Raw genomic sequence first — 18,175 nt, 5'->3', positions numbered from 1 at the left:
GTTGGCTACTAACAGTGCAGCAATAAAAATCAGGGTTGCACAAGAAACCAAAACTGGAGTTTCAGAGATCTAGGAAAGTCGTTGGACTGGAGAAGGTTACAGAGCTAAGGAAGGATGAGGTCAGAAGGATTTGAAAAAAGTACAAGAATTTAAGAAAATGAAAAATTGAGACGTTGAAACGTCAGAAGCCAACCTTGGTCAAGACAACAGGAGGAATTATCTACCTCCGGAGGAGAAGAGTCATTTTGGACTAGAGACATCAACTTTGTTTATCTCTCCACAGGTGCCACCAGACCTGCTGAGTTTTTCCAGTACTTTCTGTTTTTATTTTAGATCTCCAGCATCCACGGTATTTTGTTTTTATTTTAGGAATTATATACCTGTTGTTCAATTTCTCCCCTGTAACCAGGTGCCTTAGGCCCAGTCCATATTAGACACATTGCTGATTGGTTAGCAAGTAAAATTACTGGTTAAAAAATAGCATCAGCATTGTGGCAGCCTCAGCAGTGATGATCCTATTCTCCCCAGTTCCAATAAAAATTGCTAGATCGTCAAATACCAAAAAATGCAATACTTTTTAAATTGGAATCAACAAAAATTCAGAGCATCATTCTGTACATTGATGTTGAAAAACAAGTTTAGTTAATATTGCAATGCTGATCAAATATTTTCAGGTTATGTTGTACATTTCAACTTCTAATGACATACCTTTCCAAATGACCCTTGTCCCAGAACTTTAAGTAATTCAAACTGTGAGGGATCAGCCTTTTCACAGCCTTCTTTAACAAGGCACGTAATTGGTATCTCCTGTTCATTTTCTTGATCTTGCTGAAGATGGGGAAGAAAAACAAACATCCAGTTTCATACCATACCAAATGCTTATTCAAAATACAGCAATTAAACATCCAAACTCAACGAAGAAAAAAGTACTTTCTGCATAACTTCTTACAGGCTGCATCTACGTAAGTATAAATACTTAATCTAAATCCATAATAGCAAGGTTTGCAAGTGAATTTCAACTTTAGTCAAGAATTTGAGGTAGCCATTTTCAACTATATGCATTTTCTACAGCCCGCCATGATGCATCAAGTAAAATCAGATGCTGCTGATAGCTGATGTCTCACATGGTTCCTTATCCAGACCATATAAACATTCAGAACGTGCTAGTTTGCTTTGACCTGCAGCTAAACAAACAAATCATACCCCACCTACACATCCAGCAGATAGATGGAATTGTGTCTGCGAGATGGAGAGTGAAAGTTGTTCTACAGAAAACTGATTACCTATCTTCTTTCATTCCAGATCTGCAGTGGCAAATAAAGTACAATAGATTTAAGAGGTGAGCACACAGGTAGGCGCCATGCACCTGTCAGGGCTAACCAGCAGGGATTACAGTGATTAAATCTATGCTCTAATATTTCCTCAGTGTGACAACTGTCTCGTAGAAATCTTGCATATGTTACCTGCTTAGGAAGCAGTTGCGGAACAGGTGGAATGTCCCTTTATCGGATTTTAGGTTTCTTGTAAGATTGAATGGTAGTTTTGTAGGATACAAACCCCCCCCCCCCCCCCCACCTCACCATTTGTCACCTTGTTATTTAGTCATTTGTTTTCTTGGATCCTTACAGTATAGGTAACAAACATTTGCTGATGCTGCCTACATTACTCAGCGATACATGATGGCTTTGGAAGCATCCACACATAGCAGATTAAAACATTAGAACAATTTTTCTATCTAAATCATCCAGAAAAGCAATCTTAGGCAAGACCTGCGCAGCTAGCTTGCCATATTAAATATGACCAATTATGACAAGGACAGTTTCTAGCTATAGAGTAGATACCTGAAAACTTTGAATGGTAGGCAAATTAACGAGCTAAGTTATCAACTCAATGGCCGAGGGCCCACATGAATACAACTTCCAAGTAGTTTGTAGAAAAAGGATGCCTGTGGCTGAACTATTAATAATCCAAACACAAGTGGGCTCTTAACAGGTTGCAATAGGTAACTGGGTACCAAATAGGCATGATGCTGGCTGTTCACTTCAGATTTAGGTTCAAATCTAGCCCACAGATGGTATGAAAGTCTCCTCTGTCTGCTGGCTGTAAGGGTCTGCATAAAATGGAGTCTAGGTGCTCAATAACATTCTTCATCGGTTCAAGTTTAAGCATAAAACTACCCCCAAGTCGACACTGGTACAGGATGGTTGGTGTGGGAAATGGAAAATGTCACACTAGCGTAGTAGCTCTTCTTGGGCTGATCATGAGGCACACTATTGGGACAGTATCAAGGAAACTTTAGCCTGCTTATGGTTGTGCAATAATTGACCAGGGAATGTTTGATGCCTCAGCATCTCTCACCTCAGGTGCAAAATAAGTTCTCTTTTTAAAAAAAAATACTCAAAATTAATGCAACACAAATGGGAAAATGGCAATTTGCAATTGTGATTACCCTTCCTAAATTTGAATTCGATCCCAGAAATCATACACCAGACCAGAATGAAAAGCTGACTGTGTTGTCACGCTGACATAATGCTTGCTGCATGGACTGGTTTGTTTTACCAAATAAATAATCTCTCTGAAGCATGGCTACCATCTGTTTCCCGCTATTGAGCCAATTTTTCATCCATTCTATTTTATCACTATTTCACTTTAGCTGTTAACTTACTTAACTTAATGTCCTTTTTACTGTGGAGTTTTCCCTACAATAGACCTTAAGCTGATCGAAATCTTTCTGGAGACTTGAAGACCAGTTTTTTTAAGCCGAAAGGTACAAAATAATTCTCTGGTATCATATTACTCAATTTACACCTGACTGTTCTTGAAGCTTTTGTTCATTTCATCAAAACTCATTTCAAAATTATAGAAACAACATAGTACGCTCCAATTCGCAAGTTTTTTTTGTCATTTCTCACTTCAATTTTCGACCCATCTCTAAGGACACCAACTCATATGGGTGACATACTGGAAACTGCTAGCATTGAAGTGACTTATTCATCTGCAAGTCTTAGCCAAGAGTATCAAGCAATTCAACTATGGTGGCATCATAGCCAAATCCAATCTAGACCATGCCTAAGCATTCTCCCTGTATGCACATTATTTCCCACAATATTCCGCAAATTTCCATGTCCAAATACCACAGGGGCCTTAAACCATTTCAAATGGCACCAAAAAAGTTGAAATGGATGGTAATTGCATTCCTACATTCTGCAAATAGGCAATAAAATCTTGATCATAAAAATCACTCAGATAGGACCACTTTAAGTAACTCACTGACTCCAGGCAATTTACAAACTACCGAAACTTTGCTCTTATAGTTGAGTAATATTCTCAACTGTTTTTTATTATTCTGTACTCAACACAACAAAAATGTTTATCCTATAAGCAGAGACAATTATAAAGTTCTGACTTTAGCCAAATGTCTCAGTTATATCAGAGCACAGTAACAACCCCACTAACACTTACAATGATCTTTTACTGTGCACAGGCAGCTCAAAGATTTGAGCATGCAACAATGAGTATTTATATGGTTTAGTGATAAAATGCATCCCTGATGTGGCAAAAAAAAAGTATCATAGCCAGTAATGAGCCATACAAACCAGGAGTGCTTCAGAATTTAGTTCGCTGATCTTGGGCAAGGTAGTGGGTTAGTTATTCTGCCAGAAGATTACCCTCTTTTGATATGCGATTGGTTAAAAGGGCTTGCTTGAACAGTAAATTGAGGGTTTGGTTGTGATATTAAACTTAGAGGCCATATATCCAAATATTCACCTGGAGCCAACCCAGGGATCTCTGAAACCAGAGGTCTTCTGGTCTAATATGAAAACAAAATACTGCAGATGGTGGAAATCTGAAATAAAAACAGAAAGTGCTGGAAATATTCAGCAGATCTGGCAGCTTCTGTGGAACTGAAGAGTCATATTTAACCCAAAACTTTATCTCTGCTTCTCTCGCCATAAATGCTGCCAGACCTGCTGAGTATTTCCAGCACTTCTCTTTTGATTTCAGATCTTCTGGCCTATTTGTCTTAGTGCTGCATGGTAGTGCTTTTATCTATTGGATTGTCAGAAAAGCCCTGGAGTTCAATTGTTTCATCTAAATCATCCTTAAATCCTGCCAGTGAGATGGCACTTTTCAAAGAAGGCCACGTTGCTCAGTGCATTTACTAAAAAGGCACCCACTATAGTTACAGGTTTGCAGAAAAAGCCATACATCACTGCACTGAGCAGAGGATGATTTAAGTGAAATGTGTCAGCAAAATATCAGACACCGGAGAAAACTGAAGAACTATGCAATGAAGAGTTATGAAATGAAGTTTCATCTCGAATTTTATAGGGAAGCAAGTGATTCGTTTTCTGAAATACACCATTGTGTAGCTCCTGTTACAGAAAAGAGTGCATTTTATACTTGCAAATGATAGAGTTGCTAGCTGCAGAATTAAAAAAATAAAACCTGCATGATGCTGTTGTAGCTTAGCCTGACAGAGAAGAGAAATGCCAACAAAATATGTGGAGCTTGGATTGGAAAGAGAATGTCAGAGTACATTACAATGGTGGAAAATAATGTGCAAGGTCAGCTGAAGGAAGGAAGAAAAGAGTGAAAAAAGTGAATATGTGAAAAAAGGCAATGGCCAGAGATGACAGTTCAGCACAGCAGATCGTGAGTATCCTAGATGAAGACAGAAATGTCTAACTCTAAAATAGTCACTCTATTACAAAGAACTTTTGTTTTTACTCATGTCAAAGAGGGAAAGTTTTAATACTGGAAAGAGACCAATGTGATGGGCCAGAATTTACTGACCAAACAATAACGAGCCTAAAGGCGCTCATGATATTTAAGCGTACAACAACTTTAGATGACCAGATGCATGGTTAAGTGCAAATATCCGAAAGCTGCTGTCTGAGTTGCCTTTCTCACATTTAGTTTTGCAAAAATAGCATTCCACTGTTTACCTCATCACTGGTACACATGAAATGTCATGAATGGTGTTGTATTTGTACAGTTAGTAAGAGTTAAACATGAACATATTTAGGGCCCGTAATTAGCAAAAATATCAATCAACCTCTCTGGCACTAAAAATTAATTAATTAATGCTGCTGTGTAAATGCATTTTTTGTAATGAGGACTACTAATTTCCATGTTAAATAAATTGTCTGTTTATAGGCTACACTCTAATCTGAACTGTAACATATTCCAGCAAGCTGGCAAAGACACAAAAGCAAAACACTGCAAATGCTGAAAATCTGAATTAAGAACAGAAAATGTTGGAAATACTCAACATGTCTGGCAGCATCTGTAGAGTTAATGTTTCAGGCTGATGACCCACTATCAGAACTGATAATAGGTCCTCTCATAGAGGAAAGCATTCAGTTTGATTCCAGGGATTTGCTACACTTTGCCTAGATATTGGCCTCATAGGTAACACAAGATCCTCTGATGAACGTGTGGCCAGTGATGCAGAACCCAGATAGAATGTCAGCATAACACTGAAATATTTAACAGAAATAAATATCCTCCAAGTTCTACCTGCTTTAGTTTCTTTTTTAAATATTTGTTCAGGGTATGCAGGTGTTGGTTGCAAAGCCAGTATTTATTGCTCACCCCTAATTGTCCTCGAGGTGGTGGTGGTGAGCCATTTTCCTGAACCGCTGTGGTCTGTGTGGTATAAGGTACACCCACATTACTATTACAGATGTACGAATAAGGAGAAGTAGGCCATTCAGGCCTTGAGCCTGCGCCACTATTTGATAAGATCATGAATGATCTGACTGCGGCCTCAACTCTACTTTCCTGACTACTCCTACGACCTTTGACTCCCTTGTCAATCAAGAAAATAACTCAGTCATAAAAACATTCAATGGCCCTGCCTCCACTGCTCCATGAGGAAGAGAATTTCGCAAAATAACGACCCTCAAGAAAAAAATTCTCATTTCCATCTTAAATGGGAGGCCCCTTATTTTTAAACTGTGTCCCCTAGTTCTGGTCTCTCCCTTAAATGGGAACATCCTCTCCGCATTCACCCTGTCATTTCAATAAGATCCCTCTCATTCGTCTAAACTCCAGCAGACACAGGCCCAACCTGTAACATTTCCTCATCAGATAACCCCTTCATTCCAGGAATCAGTCAAGTGACTCTTCTCTAAGCTGCTTCTAAAGGAATTATATTATTTCTTAAGTAAGGAGACAAAACTACACACAGTACTCCAAATGCAGTCTCACTAAGGCCCTGTATAGCTGTAGCAACATTTCCCTGCTTTTATATTTGATTTCTCTTGCAACAAACATCAATATTCTATTTGCCTTTCTAATCACTTGCAGTACCTTTGTGATTCATGTACAAGGACACCCATGATCCCTCTGTGCTGTAAAGTAGTTCTGCAACCTCTCTCCATCTAAATGGTATACTGCTTTCCAATTCTTCCTGCCAAAGTGGACAAGTTCATATTTTCCCATACTATACTGCATCTGCCAAATTTTTGCCCACTTAACCTATCTATACCCCTTTACAGACTCTATGGCTCCTCACAACTTACCCCTCCTATCTTTGTGTCATCAGCAAATTTAGCAACCACACATTTGGTCCCTTCATCTAAGTCATTGATACAGATTGTAAATAGTTGAGGTCAGGAGTGTGATGGAATACTGTTCACTTGGCCAGATGAATGCAGCTCCCACAGCGCTCAAGCTCAACACCATTCAAAGTGGCCTGCTTGATTGGCACCCATCCACCACTGCCACACTGTAATAGCAGTGTCTACTATATTTAAGATGCACAGCGGCAACTAGCTTCAGCAGCCCCTTCTGAACCCGCCACTTCTATCATCTGGAAGGACAGGTGCAGCAGCCATATACTGATCCCTGTGGCACTCCACAGTTAGATTGCCAACCCAAAAATACCCCATTTATCCCTGCTCTCTGCTTCCTGTTGGCTAGTCAACCCTCTACCCATGTTAGTAATATTACCCCCACACCATGAGCTCTTACTTTATGTAGTAACTTTTGATGCCCCTTATCAAATGCCTTTTGGAAATCCAAGTGCATCACATCTACAGGTCTCCCTTTATCCTCATTGCTTGCTACTTCCTCAAAGTACTTATAATAAATTAGTCAAACATAACTTCCCTTTCACAAAATCATGCTGATTCAGCCTGCTCACATTAAGATTTTTTTAAGTATCCTGCTGTGACCTCCTTAATAATGGATTCTAGCATTTTCCCCATGACAGATCTTAGGCTAACTGGCCTGTAGTTTCCTGCTTTCTGTCTCTCTCCTTTCTTGCATAGAGAAGTTACATTTGCTATTTGCAATCTGATGGGGTCTTTCTAGGATTTTGACCCAGTGCTATATATTTCCAAGTCAGGATGATGTGTGATTTGGAGGGAACCTTATTGATAGTGGTCGCCCTAAATGGCTGCTGCACCTGTCCTTCCAGATGATAGAAGTGGCTGGTTCAGAAGGTGCTGCTGAAGCTAGTTGCCACTGTGCATCTTACATATAGTAGACACTGCTATTACAGTGCTGCAGTGGTGGATGGGTGCCAATCAAGCAGGCCACTTTGAATGTGTTGAGCTTGAGTGCTGTAGGAGCTGCATTCATCTGGCCAAGTGAACAGTATTCCATCACACTCCTGACTTGTAATATGTAGGGGGTGGATAGGCTTTGGGGAGTCAGGAGACATGTTAGTTGCCACAGGATACCGAGCATCTTACCACCTCCTGTAGCCACCGTATTTATGTGGCTGATCCAGTAAATGTGGAGGTGCTTATGTTTTCTCTTGTTGGAGATGGTAATTGCCTGATAGTTGTGTGGCACAAATGTTACTTTTCAGTCCAATCCTGAATATTGCCCTGCTCTTGCTGCATGCGGGCAATGACTATTTAGTTATATGCCATCCACTAACAAATTAATAGTTGGGAGAATAAGCTATCCCTGCCCTCTGCACTGATTATTGCACTGATTATACATAACTTTAATTTTTATCTCCAGAGGTAGCACTCAGCCTGAAAATTCTAGGGCAAGTGTAAAATAGTTGCTTGGTAGTACAGACCTATATAACAATATCTGTTGATTAGTGCCTTTAATGTAGTAAAACTTGACAATGAGCTATGTTGGGAATATTGAGGCAGATGACCAAAAATTTGGTTATAGAGAGAGGATTTAAAGAGCATCTTAAAGGGGGATAAAAAGATTAAGGGAGGGGACCTCAGAGCTTGTGTCCCAGGCAGCTGAAAGCATGACTTTGAACGTTGTAACGATGAAAATTGGGGTTGCAAAAGGCTAGAATTGGAAGAGCACATATTATTGAGGGTTTGAGGTTGCAAAGATTGTGAACAGCATGGCTATGGAAGGATTTGATTCAAAGATGAGAATTTTAAAATTAAGGCATTTATCTGAACTGGAGCCAATGTAGATCAGCAAGAACAAGAAGAAAAATACCCGGAAAAACTCAGCAGGTCTGACAGCATCTGTGGAGAGAGATACAGTTGACATTTCGAGTCTGTATGACCCTTCATCAGAACTAAGACATATAGAAATGAGATAAAATATAAGCTGGTAGAAGGGGGTGGGACAGGAGAACTCAATAGGGGGCTAGTGATAGGTGGAGGCCAAGAAGAGACTGCCAAAGATGTCATCAAATCCTTCCATAGCCATGCTGTTCACAATCTTTGCAACCTCAAACCCTCAATAATATGTGCTCTTCCAATTCTAGCCTTTTGCAACCCCAATTTTCATCGTTACAATGTTCAAAGTCATGCTTTCAGCTGCCTGGGACACAAGCTCTGAGGTCCCCTCCCTTAATCTTTTTATCCCCCTTTAAGATGCTCTTTAAATCCTCTCTCTATAACCAAATTTTTGGTCATCTGCCCCAATATTCCCAACATAGCTCATTGTCAAGTTTTACTACATTAAAGGCACTAATCAACAGATACTGTTATATAGGTCTTGCTGCGTGACCTTTTGATATGATTTTATAAAAGGACAATTCATTTGATTAAAAAAAAACTTGATTATGTTAATCTTATTTTAGTGAGATGTGTCAGGCCATTTGCCTAAAAGCAGGCACTAAAGTGTGCTGCACTACGACATGCACCATCTTTAAAGTCTGCTAGGATAGTCAATAAGGAGCCTAATGTACAGAGGATGGCTCTTCAAAGAACTCTCCAATAAAATCCTTACAGCTTTAGTGGCAAAAAGAAATGCTACCTTTTCCAATGCTTATCCAACTAGGATCTCCCTAGTTCCTAGGGAACTGACTTGCAGCATTTTCATGTCAAGGAAGGAGAAAGCTAGCCTGCAGTGACCAAGCTACCCGAGTTCCCTTTAATGAGCTGGACAGGCTGGCCAGTCAGTAATGAATGGTGAACAAGCACAATAATTGTATTACCTACCCTGCCACATAGGATTAACTCATTGCCATGCTTCCATAATTAAACATCAACTTTGCAGCCTCTTACCCTCCCCATCCCACTCACTGGTCCCACCCTAAATAAAAAATAGTCATTAGCTGGTCTCATTAGACCATTGCCAAATAAGATGTCAGGAACTCCACATGACTACATAGTGGGCGGGCAGTGTATGAATTGCCACCATGGCCCCACACCATGTTCCACTAAAAGAAAATTCCATCATTTTGCAGCAAGAGTTTCAGTTACATCTTGCTTCTCCAAAAACCAATCACAGTAAGCAAAGAAACAAGGTGTGGTTTTACCTAGCCTCCAGGTAAAACATTCCAACAACTCCAAGCCTAAAAATTTTATCAAGCACTTTATGAAAGACATAATAAACATGCCTTCTGAGATACTGGCTTCCCTCCAGTGCCAAGCAACAGATCAGGGTCCACACGCTCTATCCAATCGTTTCCTTTTTTTTGCCATAAATGCCTCACAGTTTGGTCTTGGATCTCAAATGAGCTAAAGGAAGTCATGCACCCCTTCTGTAATCCCCATTGCCTAGCTCACAGTTTTGAATCACAAAGGGAAACTATTTGGACATATAGTATGTGAAATTCTACTACTATTATTTGCAATACAAGTTTCCAGTCCTTTTGCAATGAGAAGAAAGTGGATGCTGGACAAAATATTTTTCTTCAAAGGCACCAAAAATGTAAAAAATGTCAAAACATAGCATAAAACCCTATTAAAACAAACAGTCCTATAACTTGCGAACAAGCTGAAAATACCAGACACTTTCCTTTTCACAGCAGGGAGATCATATGACTAATTAAAATGATCTTAGAATAGGCATCCCTGTGATACTTCCCAGCTAAATTGCGTTTGTAGGGAAGGAGCCAAATTTTTTTTACATCTTTTAGCCATTGCTAGAACAGCAGCACTTCAGAATGATGCGAGGCTGTGAAGAGTTGAGATTCTCAAACAAAAATTGATTTCTTAACTTCACATTAACTGAAGTTCAAGCTTCATTTGTATTTAGGTATATTGGCAGCCTTACATTGGTGAAAGCAATGTAACATGCTAGGATGATTTAGACACAGCTGATATCAGTGCTTGTCAAAACCAAAGATTGCAGAACTGTAACCAATGCCAATTGTGATTACATGGCATATAGAGGCCCTGCTGTCACAGATCACGGTGTCCAATGCATCTTAACAGGGACAAAGCTGAAAATGGTGCCTCCTATCAGATCATTTTTTTTCCTCATCTGGAGTTAGCAGAATGCTTTGTTCAGCCAGATCTTGATACTGCTCTGTGCCAAGGTGAACTAAACTTGGCTATGATGATTGTCAAAATTCTCTTGCATTGATTGAATCAACAGCTGATTGTAGAGTTGAAAAATGCCCTCTACACAATAATCATCATGGGCATACAATGTTGTTAACAATCCATGGTACGCAATGCAGCTTTAACATAATGAATCAACATCAATCAACAATCAAAGTATTGTTCTGATCAACATGGGCTTGTTGTGACCCAAGGTGAAATCCAGTGTTACAAGTTCAGGGTACAGTGCTTCTAGTACAATGTCTTTATTAGAACAGAATGTAATCTGGCTGTTCCCAGCCTGTGCCTCATGACAGAGGTCACATGACTGCAGCAAGCCAGGTAGAACCTTTAGTACATGACTATATTTCAATCCCAAACATCTTTTTCATAACAAAAAGACAAATTTGCATGCACTATCATGTGTAACTGTGCATTACTCAAGTTACTCACTTTATCACAACTGCTCTCATGCATTAACAAACTGTTCATTATTCTAGTCAGTCTCTGCAAATGCAATGCATACATTCGTTAAATCGTGCAGGTCTCTTAATAGTATGTGTGCACACTGTCATTGGCTGTTTGTCTGGGTGATGCTCCCTCTCTGGGGAGTGTCATTCCCACGGTACCTGTTGCCTTCTAACTGTTTTTGTTGTTCCATTTCAGTTGTTGGGGACCAGTAGGCCTCTGGGAGTGATGGTTGCTCTGTACTCTGCAGCTGGTGAGATCCCATCTTCCTGACTGGCCATCTGCAGTGAAGGAATAGCTTCCCTAGTTGTTATATTTGCCTTTGTTGTGCCTGTATATTTGGTATACAGTTATTACCACATACAATCGAGGTGACAACTGTTCTATGCATGTCTCAAGTTGCCACGAGGACCAATTCCTGCTGAGAGCATTGAAAGTTTGTACCCTGACTAGCTCTCCAATGCTTAGCTCAGACAACGATTTGGCAGCTTTGTCAAAATGAAGTTTGGCTTTCTGCATTTTACCTTGATCTTTTCACTCACACTTGCTAATCCTTCTAGCTTCAGTAGCTTTATTCTATTGGAAGAGTAGTTTGGGTGCAGCATGACATTAGTCTTTATGCTAGACTCCTTTTCATGCCTTCAAATCGACATGTTTCTCCACTAGAGGATTGCCTTGAATAGATCTGTGCTAGATTTGCTCATTGCTTGATGATTCCTTTGGTGATTTTGACTGCCGCCTCAGCCTTTCCATTCAGCTGGGGATAGTACAGAGATGATGTATAGTGCTGAATTTCCCAATCCTTTGTGAAACAGCTGAATTCTTCACTTGTGAACTGAGGGCCATCGTTACTGATCTGATCATAATATCTGGAATGCAATAATGACTATGCATGTTCAGGCATTCTACAAGCTCACCAGTAGTCTCTGAAGTCAGCTGTTCTAACTCCCAATGGTCAGAATAGCAGTCTATAATGATAAGATAATCAGTCCCTACTAGAGTGAAGTGGTCTACTCCCAGCTTCATCCATGGGATGCCACGCATCATTAGAGGTTCTCTAGCTTGTTTAACTTGGTACTCATTACAAGCACCACACTGGCTGATGTGGGTCCTTAATTTCATTGCTCAAATTTGGCCAGTAGAGCACTTCTCTTGCCTTCCTCAAACTCGACTCAATTCCTTGATGGCTTGCATGGATGAGCTTCAGCACCTCTCCCCCACCATCTCCTAAAGGATGATAACTATTTCCTTTGTACAAGATCCCATCTTGGGCTGTAAATTCATCTCTGTATGCCCAAAATGCTCGTGAACACAGGTGTGACCTTTATGCTCTCAGGCCATCCTTTCATCACTACTTGCCGCATGGAGAGTTGCATCCTGTTAGGTAGCTCACTTGATTTGAGCAAGGCACTTGCCTGTCAAGTTCAATATTTCTGCTGGGTTGATGATTTCCAGAGCATGTAGAGCTGCTGCCTCACGTTGAATCTGAAAGATTTCAAATTTTGTTTCAGCATCCTCAACTTTCTTCACAGGCAGTGCTTCTCTCAACAGCATGTCAGCGATGTACGTCTGCTTCCTTTTCTTGTATGTCATGTCCAAATGATATCCCTGTAAGCGAAGTAACATGCTTTGTAAACACTTTGGAGCAGATAGTGGCGGTTTGTAGAAATTGCTTTGAAATGGCTTGTGGTTGGACTCCAATGTTATTTTGTCTCTCCCAAACAAGTATTGATGAAAATGCTCACAAGCAAAGACAATAGCCAAGCATTCTTTCTCGATCTGAGCATAGTGTCGCTCAGTTTGCGTTAATGCCCTGGATACAAACGCAACTGGTTGTCCTTGCTGCATTAGGGTAGCTGCAAGACCCGTCTCACCGATATCACACTGCAAGGTGACTCCTTCATTGTCACAGTACTTCAGCAAAGGCATTGTCACCACCAGTTTGATTTGCGTGAACATTCTTGGATTGTGAACGATTACATCAGCTCACTGCAAAAAGTTTGCTAAGTAGCTCACAAACCCAACAAATCCTTGTACTGCTTTCACATCTGTTGGACGCTGCATTGCTGCTGCAGCTCTCATCTTTTCAGGATCTAGGTGAAGACCTTTTGCTGTAAGTACATGACCTATGTGCTTGACCTCAGGCATCTTCAGTTGCAATTTTCTCTTGTTCAGCTTCAGGTACATCTGGTGAGCTCTCTCTAGCAGTTACAGTAGATTCTGATTATGATCAGCAATGGCTTCTTCCACTGTATCTCCAAATCCAAAAACTAGCAGATCATGTACTATAGTTTTCACTCAAAGATCACTATCTCATGTTATCTGCCTTTAAACTTTTCTGAGTCTGTGGAAATGCCAAACGGCATGGACAACCATCTGTATCTCCCAAATGCATCCAGAATATAGAAAACTGCTACTTTCATCCAGCTCCACTTGCCAGTAATCATCCTTCACATCTAGGGTAGTAAAGATCTTTGCCATGTCGAAATGTGGCAAAATGCCTTCAATGGTTGGCATGGGTTGTATGGTGCATAGCGATTCAACAGACTCTATAGCTGTTCTATAGCTGGCCATCTGTAAAGGCTCGTTTTGCTTCTTTCTAGCCAAACACTTGCGTGCAAAATGATTCGGCTTCTTGCATTTAGAACACTACTTTCCCCATGCTGGGCAAGCCTTCTTTTCCTTTGTGCAATGGCCTCTGCAGTATTCACACCCTGCCCTTTGTCCATGATCGTTCTGCTCTTTCTGCCTGGAATGTTTATCAGCATATTGCAAAGCCTGGTCTGTTCTGCCGCATAAAAGCTCTAGCTGACACTTTACAACCTCTGCACTTTTGCATAGGTTGATCACTTTCCTAACAGTAGGTTTCTCCTTTCTCAGCAGACTTACTCTCACTGCAGGGTCTCATATACCTAAGACAATCCTATCTTTAATTAGATCATCTTTTAGTTGCTGAAATTCACAAGATTCTGCAATACTGCACTCATATACTGATCAATAGACTCTTTTTCACCTTGAACACAGCATTCATAAGTTACATTTGCTTGGGGTTCAAAGCACTCTTTCAAGCTTTCTACTGTCTATTTATTCTGCTCTTCGGAGAGGTTTGGGGTAGAATACAATTTGTAGCAGTCTCTCTCCAACAGCATTAAAACTGTTGCTAATCGTACTGGCTCTGGCTTGTTAAGTAAACTGTTGCAATTTCAGTTTTGCCAGTGGAAAAACTTCCAGTTCTGCCGCATTCCACCTTTCATTTCGACAGGAGCTGGGAGAGAAAAGTTAACAGCCATTTTGACTCACCCAGTTTGTCTGCTTTCCTTTTCAGTGGCATTTTTTAAGCAGCTTTCTGCAGTTCTAAACAGTCTGTGATCCTCTTTTAGCAGCTATGGCTTCTCTCCAGGTCTTCAAAACTCAATCTCAGCTCCACGTCTGACCCCATGTTACAAGCTCAAAGAGTATCATGATTCTAGTACAAAGTCTTTATTAGAACTGAATGTAACATGGCTGCCCCCAATCATGGCAGAGGTCACATGACCACGGCAAGCCAGGTAGGACCTTTCATACATAATTGTATTTCAAACCCAATCATCCAGGATTCAATGTTTCTTAAAGGGGCATGGTAATTTTCCTCTCTGGACTGACTGTAAACCCTATTTAAATGAATAGGGTTAAAAGATAATAAAGAATCGCACTTTTGATTTCTGCAAACAGGTAACCACCAAAAATAATGATGGAAGGACTTGTATTTGCTTCTAAATTGCTATTGCCATGATGAAGCGCCCAACATGTTCAAATTAAAAAGTAACAAGGAAGCAAAATCAGAACATTTGCAAATGCTTGTAGCATGCCAGATGTCTTCAGATATTCATTTACAACAACTAACAAATTGTGGATCCTGTTTCAGACCATAACCTCAGCTACAAAATCAATGAGCTCTGAATAAATGTGTGGCTCATTATGAATTTAGATAAATGTGTTCATGAGTACCACATCAAACACTACTAATGTATGCAGTCAGAAATTATTTGTAGCAATTAGCCCTTTTATGAATTTAGGTATTTCACATTTTATTCCAAATTAATTCAATCACAGCTTTAGAAGAAAGGCTTATTCAATTCTTATTCAATAGTCTGAACTACCTGCAAATATTTTCTATAAGGACAAGGTATCATCATCTTCATAAATTGAAAAAATAATTTTGCAAGTTGAACAATTCTGTTATTCTGTGTAAACATAATACTTCATGCATTAACGTTCAAAACAAAAATATTCAACCTTGTAGAAGAAATCACAATTACACAATGCTTGATTCGTTGAAATTGAGTTATGTGGAGGCCACCCCATTTTCAAAGTTCATGGCAACCTATAAAAAAAATGTCTTGTACGTGTACAGCTCTAAATGACAAACTCACAACAAGCATAAAATCTATTCTGACCAAGGACACTGCTTTTTCAACGCTAGGCAAGTTTTTGAAAGCTGCTAGCATTAGCAAAGGATTCAATTTAAATCTGCACAGAGCGTTTCAAAATGATTCTGAAGATTTTATTTGATACAACAGAATATAAGAATAGTGTCAAGTATATAGAAAGAATGGAGAGCTTTAAATACTACATTATTCTTGATTTATAATTTCTTTCCACTTCTAAGTGGTACAGGAGGTAAAAGCACCCAGTCTTCCATTAGTTTTAGAAGGTTCTGCACCTACTGTAAGTTAGCAGATAGTAGGGTAGCGTTGCAACCAAGTCCTAGGCACACAATTTAGTGCACTTAAGAGATGGGTGGAAAGCACATTACCAAGAACATTTGTTATCAAGGGTCACTGATCAAAGCACCTATGCCTCAACAGGATTGGCTTGGCTGCAACATCTCCCGCATCAGTGCGGTTACAGCAGCCTTTGCGGGTGATCTTAAACCAAACCTAACTTGCAAAATCAATGGCCTCAGAAAACAAAACTCATGAACCTTAAAAAAAATTGAACTGAGAAGCCCACTGCAGCTATATCAGACATACAAAACAGAAGTCTTTCAGTGTATCTTTACAACAAAGGGCCAATTCAACAAAATAAAAGTCTCAAATGGGTAGCCAGATACTAGAAACGGAAAAATGGCCCAGAACACAGATGACAGCAACATGGTACAGAGGGCCAAACTGCAAGTGACATCTTACATCAACAGGCCTCCAGGCAAATATGTAAGAGAAAATATAAATTTTAAAAAGACAATTTATAGGCAAACTTAATTCTGTTGCAAAATTCATAGCTTTTGTAAGAACCTTAAATTTTGGTATTATATACTTCAGTTAAAGATTTTAAAAACTCCTTTCCGAAATTGATAACATTTTCTGACTTATTTTAATTTGATAGATGCCGGTATTTTTTAACTTCATGTTTCCCGTTCCCTAGCATTGTGAATTAAATGCAAAACTACATTTTAGCAGATTTTCAATTAATTGGTTATGTCTGTTTATCTACTTTCTAACTGACAGTGAATATCTGGGCAAGCTTGGATCTCAATTTATCACAAAATTGATAAGAGAAAGGTGTTAGGCTTTAGTTATTATCAGCACGATGTATGGCATCCCTAATTTACGAGGAGCTCAGTAGAAGTCTTTAAAAGTTAAGATGGGAAAGTCATGGAAAATGCATTAGCTTCAGTGCCAAAGATACTAACGTCTGTGTAGCAATCGTACATTAAGATTTGTTTTGGCACAATTATGCAGTTGGAAATTAGAGATATGGCCAACCCATGAAGACAAGGGCTAGAATTTTACGTTCCCCTGCTGGTGGGTTTGTAGGCAGGGTATGGCTGCAAAATTTTTCAGCTGGCCTTCCCACCAGGTTCCCACCCATCCCAATTTCTCCGTAATTTTATCCTGGAACGGGCATGGCCTATGCCAACGCTTCCACCCACCGAGCCTCACCTCCCGATCTAGCCCCTAGGGCTCCAAAACTTATCTGGTTCCAGACTCAGGCTCTGGGGACTTCTTGCAGTTCCAGTCCATTGCAGCTTCTGGGGCTGCAAGGACTAGAGAGCTGCCAGCCAATCTGATTGAGACAGGGCTTCCTCTCAAATTAAGGCTGGAAGTCCCGCCTCTAGCCAATTAATGCTTGTTGTAGTGCTAATTGGCTGCAGGGCAAGCAGTACCCGCCGACTCCTCAGATGGCGAGAAGGGAAACCCTGTCATCCTAAAAATCCTGGCCCAGGAATTCCCAGATCTGCCAACAATCTCATTCAGAAATTGTTGGTGGAGAAACCATGAAAAAACTGAACCCAAGTGCTGGTGACACAAGAACTGACTATTTTGATTAAAGAGATCTGTTTCAATTAATAGAAGAGGCTTTCAAGTTAATGTTAAGTTGGTCAAATTAATTTTTAATTTGATGATTGAACATATTGTTTTCTAAGACGAAGTACACTTGTGGTTGCTGCTGCATTCAATAGTAGGTTATTCTGCCCTTCGAGCCTGCTCCGCCATTCAATACAATCATGGCTAAGCCTCTATCTCGACGACATACTCCTGCTCTCTCCCCATTCCCGATGCCTTTCAAGTCTAGAAATCTATTTCCTTCTTAAATATATTCAGTGACTTGGCCTCGAGAGCCTTCCGTGGTAGAGAATTCCACAGGTTCACCACCCTCTGAGTGAAAAAATTTCTCATTTCAGTCCTCAATGGCCTATCCCGTATCCTGAGACTGTGAACCCTTGCTCTGTACCACCCCAGCCAGAGGAAACATCATCCCCGCATCCAGTCTGTCCATCTCTGTCAGAATTTAAGACGTTTCAATGAGATCCCTTCTCATTCTTCTAAATTCCAGTGAATACAGGCTTAGTTGACCCAATCTCTCCTCATATAGCAATCCTGCCATTCCAGGAATCAATCTGGCGAACATTTGCTGCACTCCCTCTATGGCAAGTATATTCTTCCTTAGGCAAGGAAACCAAAACTGCATACAATACTCCAGGCGTGGTCTCACCAAGGCTCTTGCAATGA

At 40.1% G+C, this 18,175-nt stretch overlaps 1 protein-coding gene across 6 annotated transcripts in view; it reads right to left on the bottom strand.

The window, feature by feature from the left end:
- LOC121290611 (ribosomal protein S6 kinase alpha-3) overlaps positions 1-18,175 on the bottom strand; it is a 97,559-nt gene that overhangs the window by 53,947 nt on the left and 25,437 nt on the right. For all 6 annotated transcript variants that reach the window (XM_041211277.1, XM_041211276.1, XM_041211278.1 and 3 more), the window contains one exon: positions 709-828. In XM_041211277.1, coding sequence (XP_041067211.1) covers positions 709-828 — 120 coding nt within the window. The remainder of the gene's footprint in view (positions 1-708; positions 829-18,175) is intronic.

Source organism: Carcharodon carcharias, chromosome 18 (assembly GCF_017639515.1).
Source record: "Carcharodon carcharias isolate sCarCar2 chromosome 18, sCarCar2.pri, whole genome shotgun sequence".
Lineage (NCBI taxonomy): Eukaryota > Metazoa > Chordata > Chondrichthyes > Lamniformes > Lamnidae > Carcharodon > Carcharodon carcharias.
The sequence above is the reverse complement of the archived record's forward strand: the minus strand, read 5'-3'. Positions and strand labels throughout refer to the sequence as shown.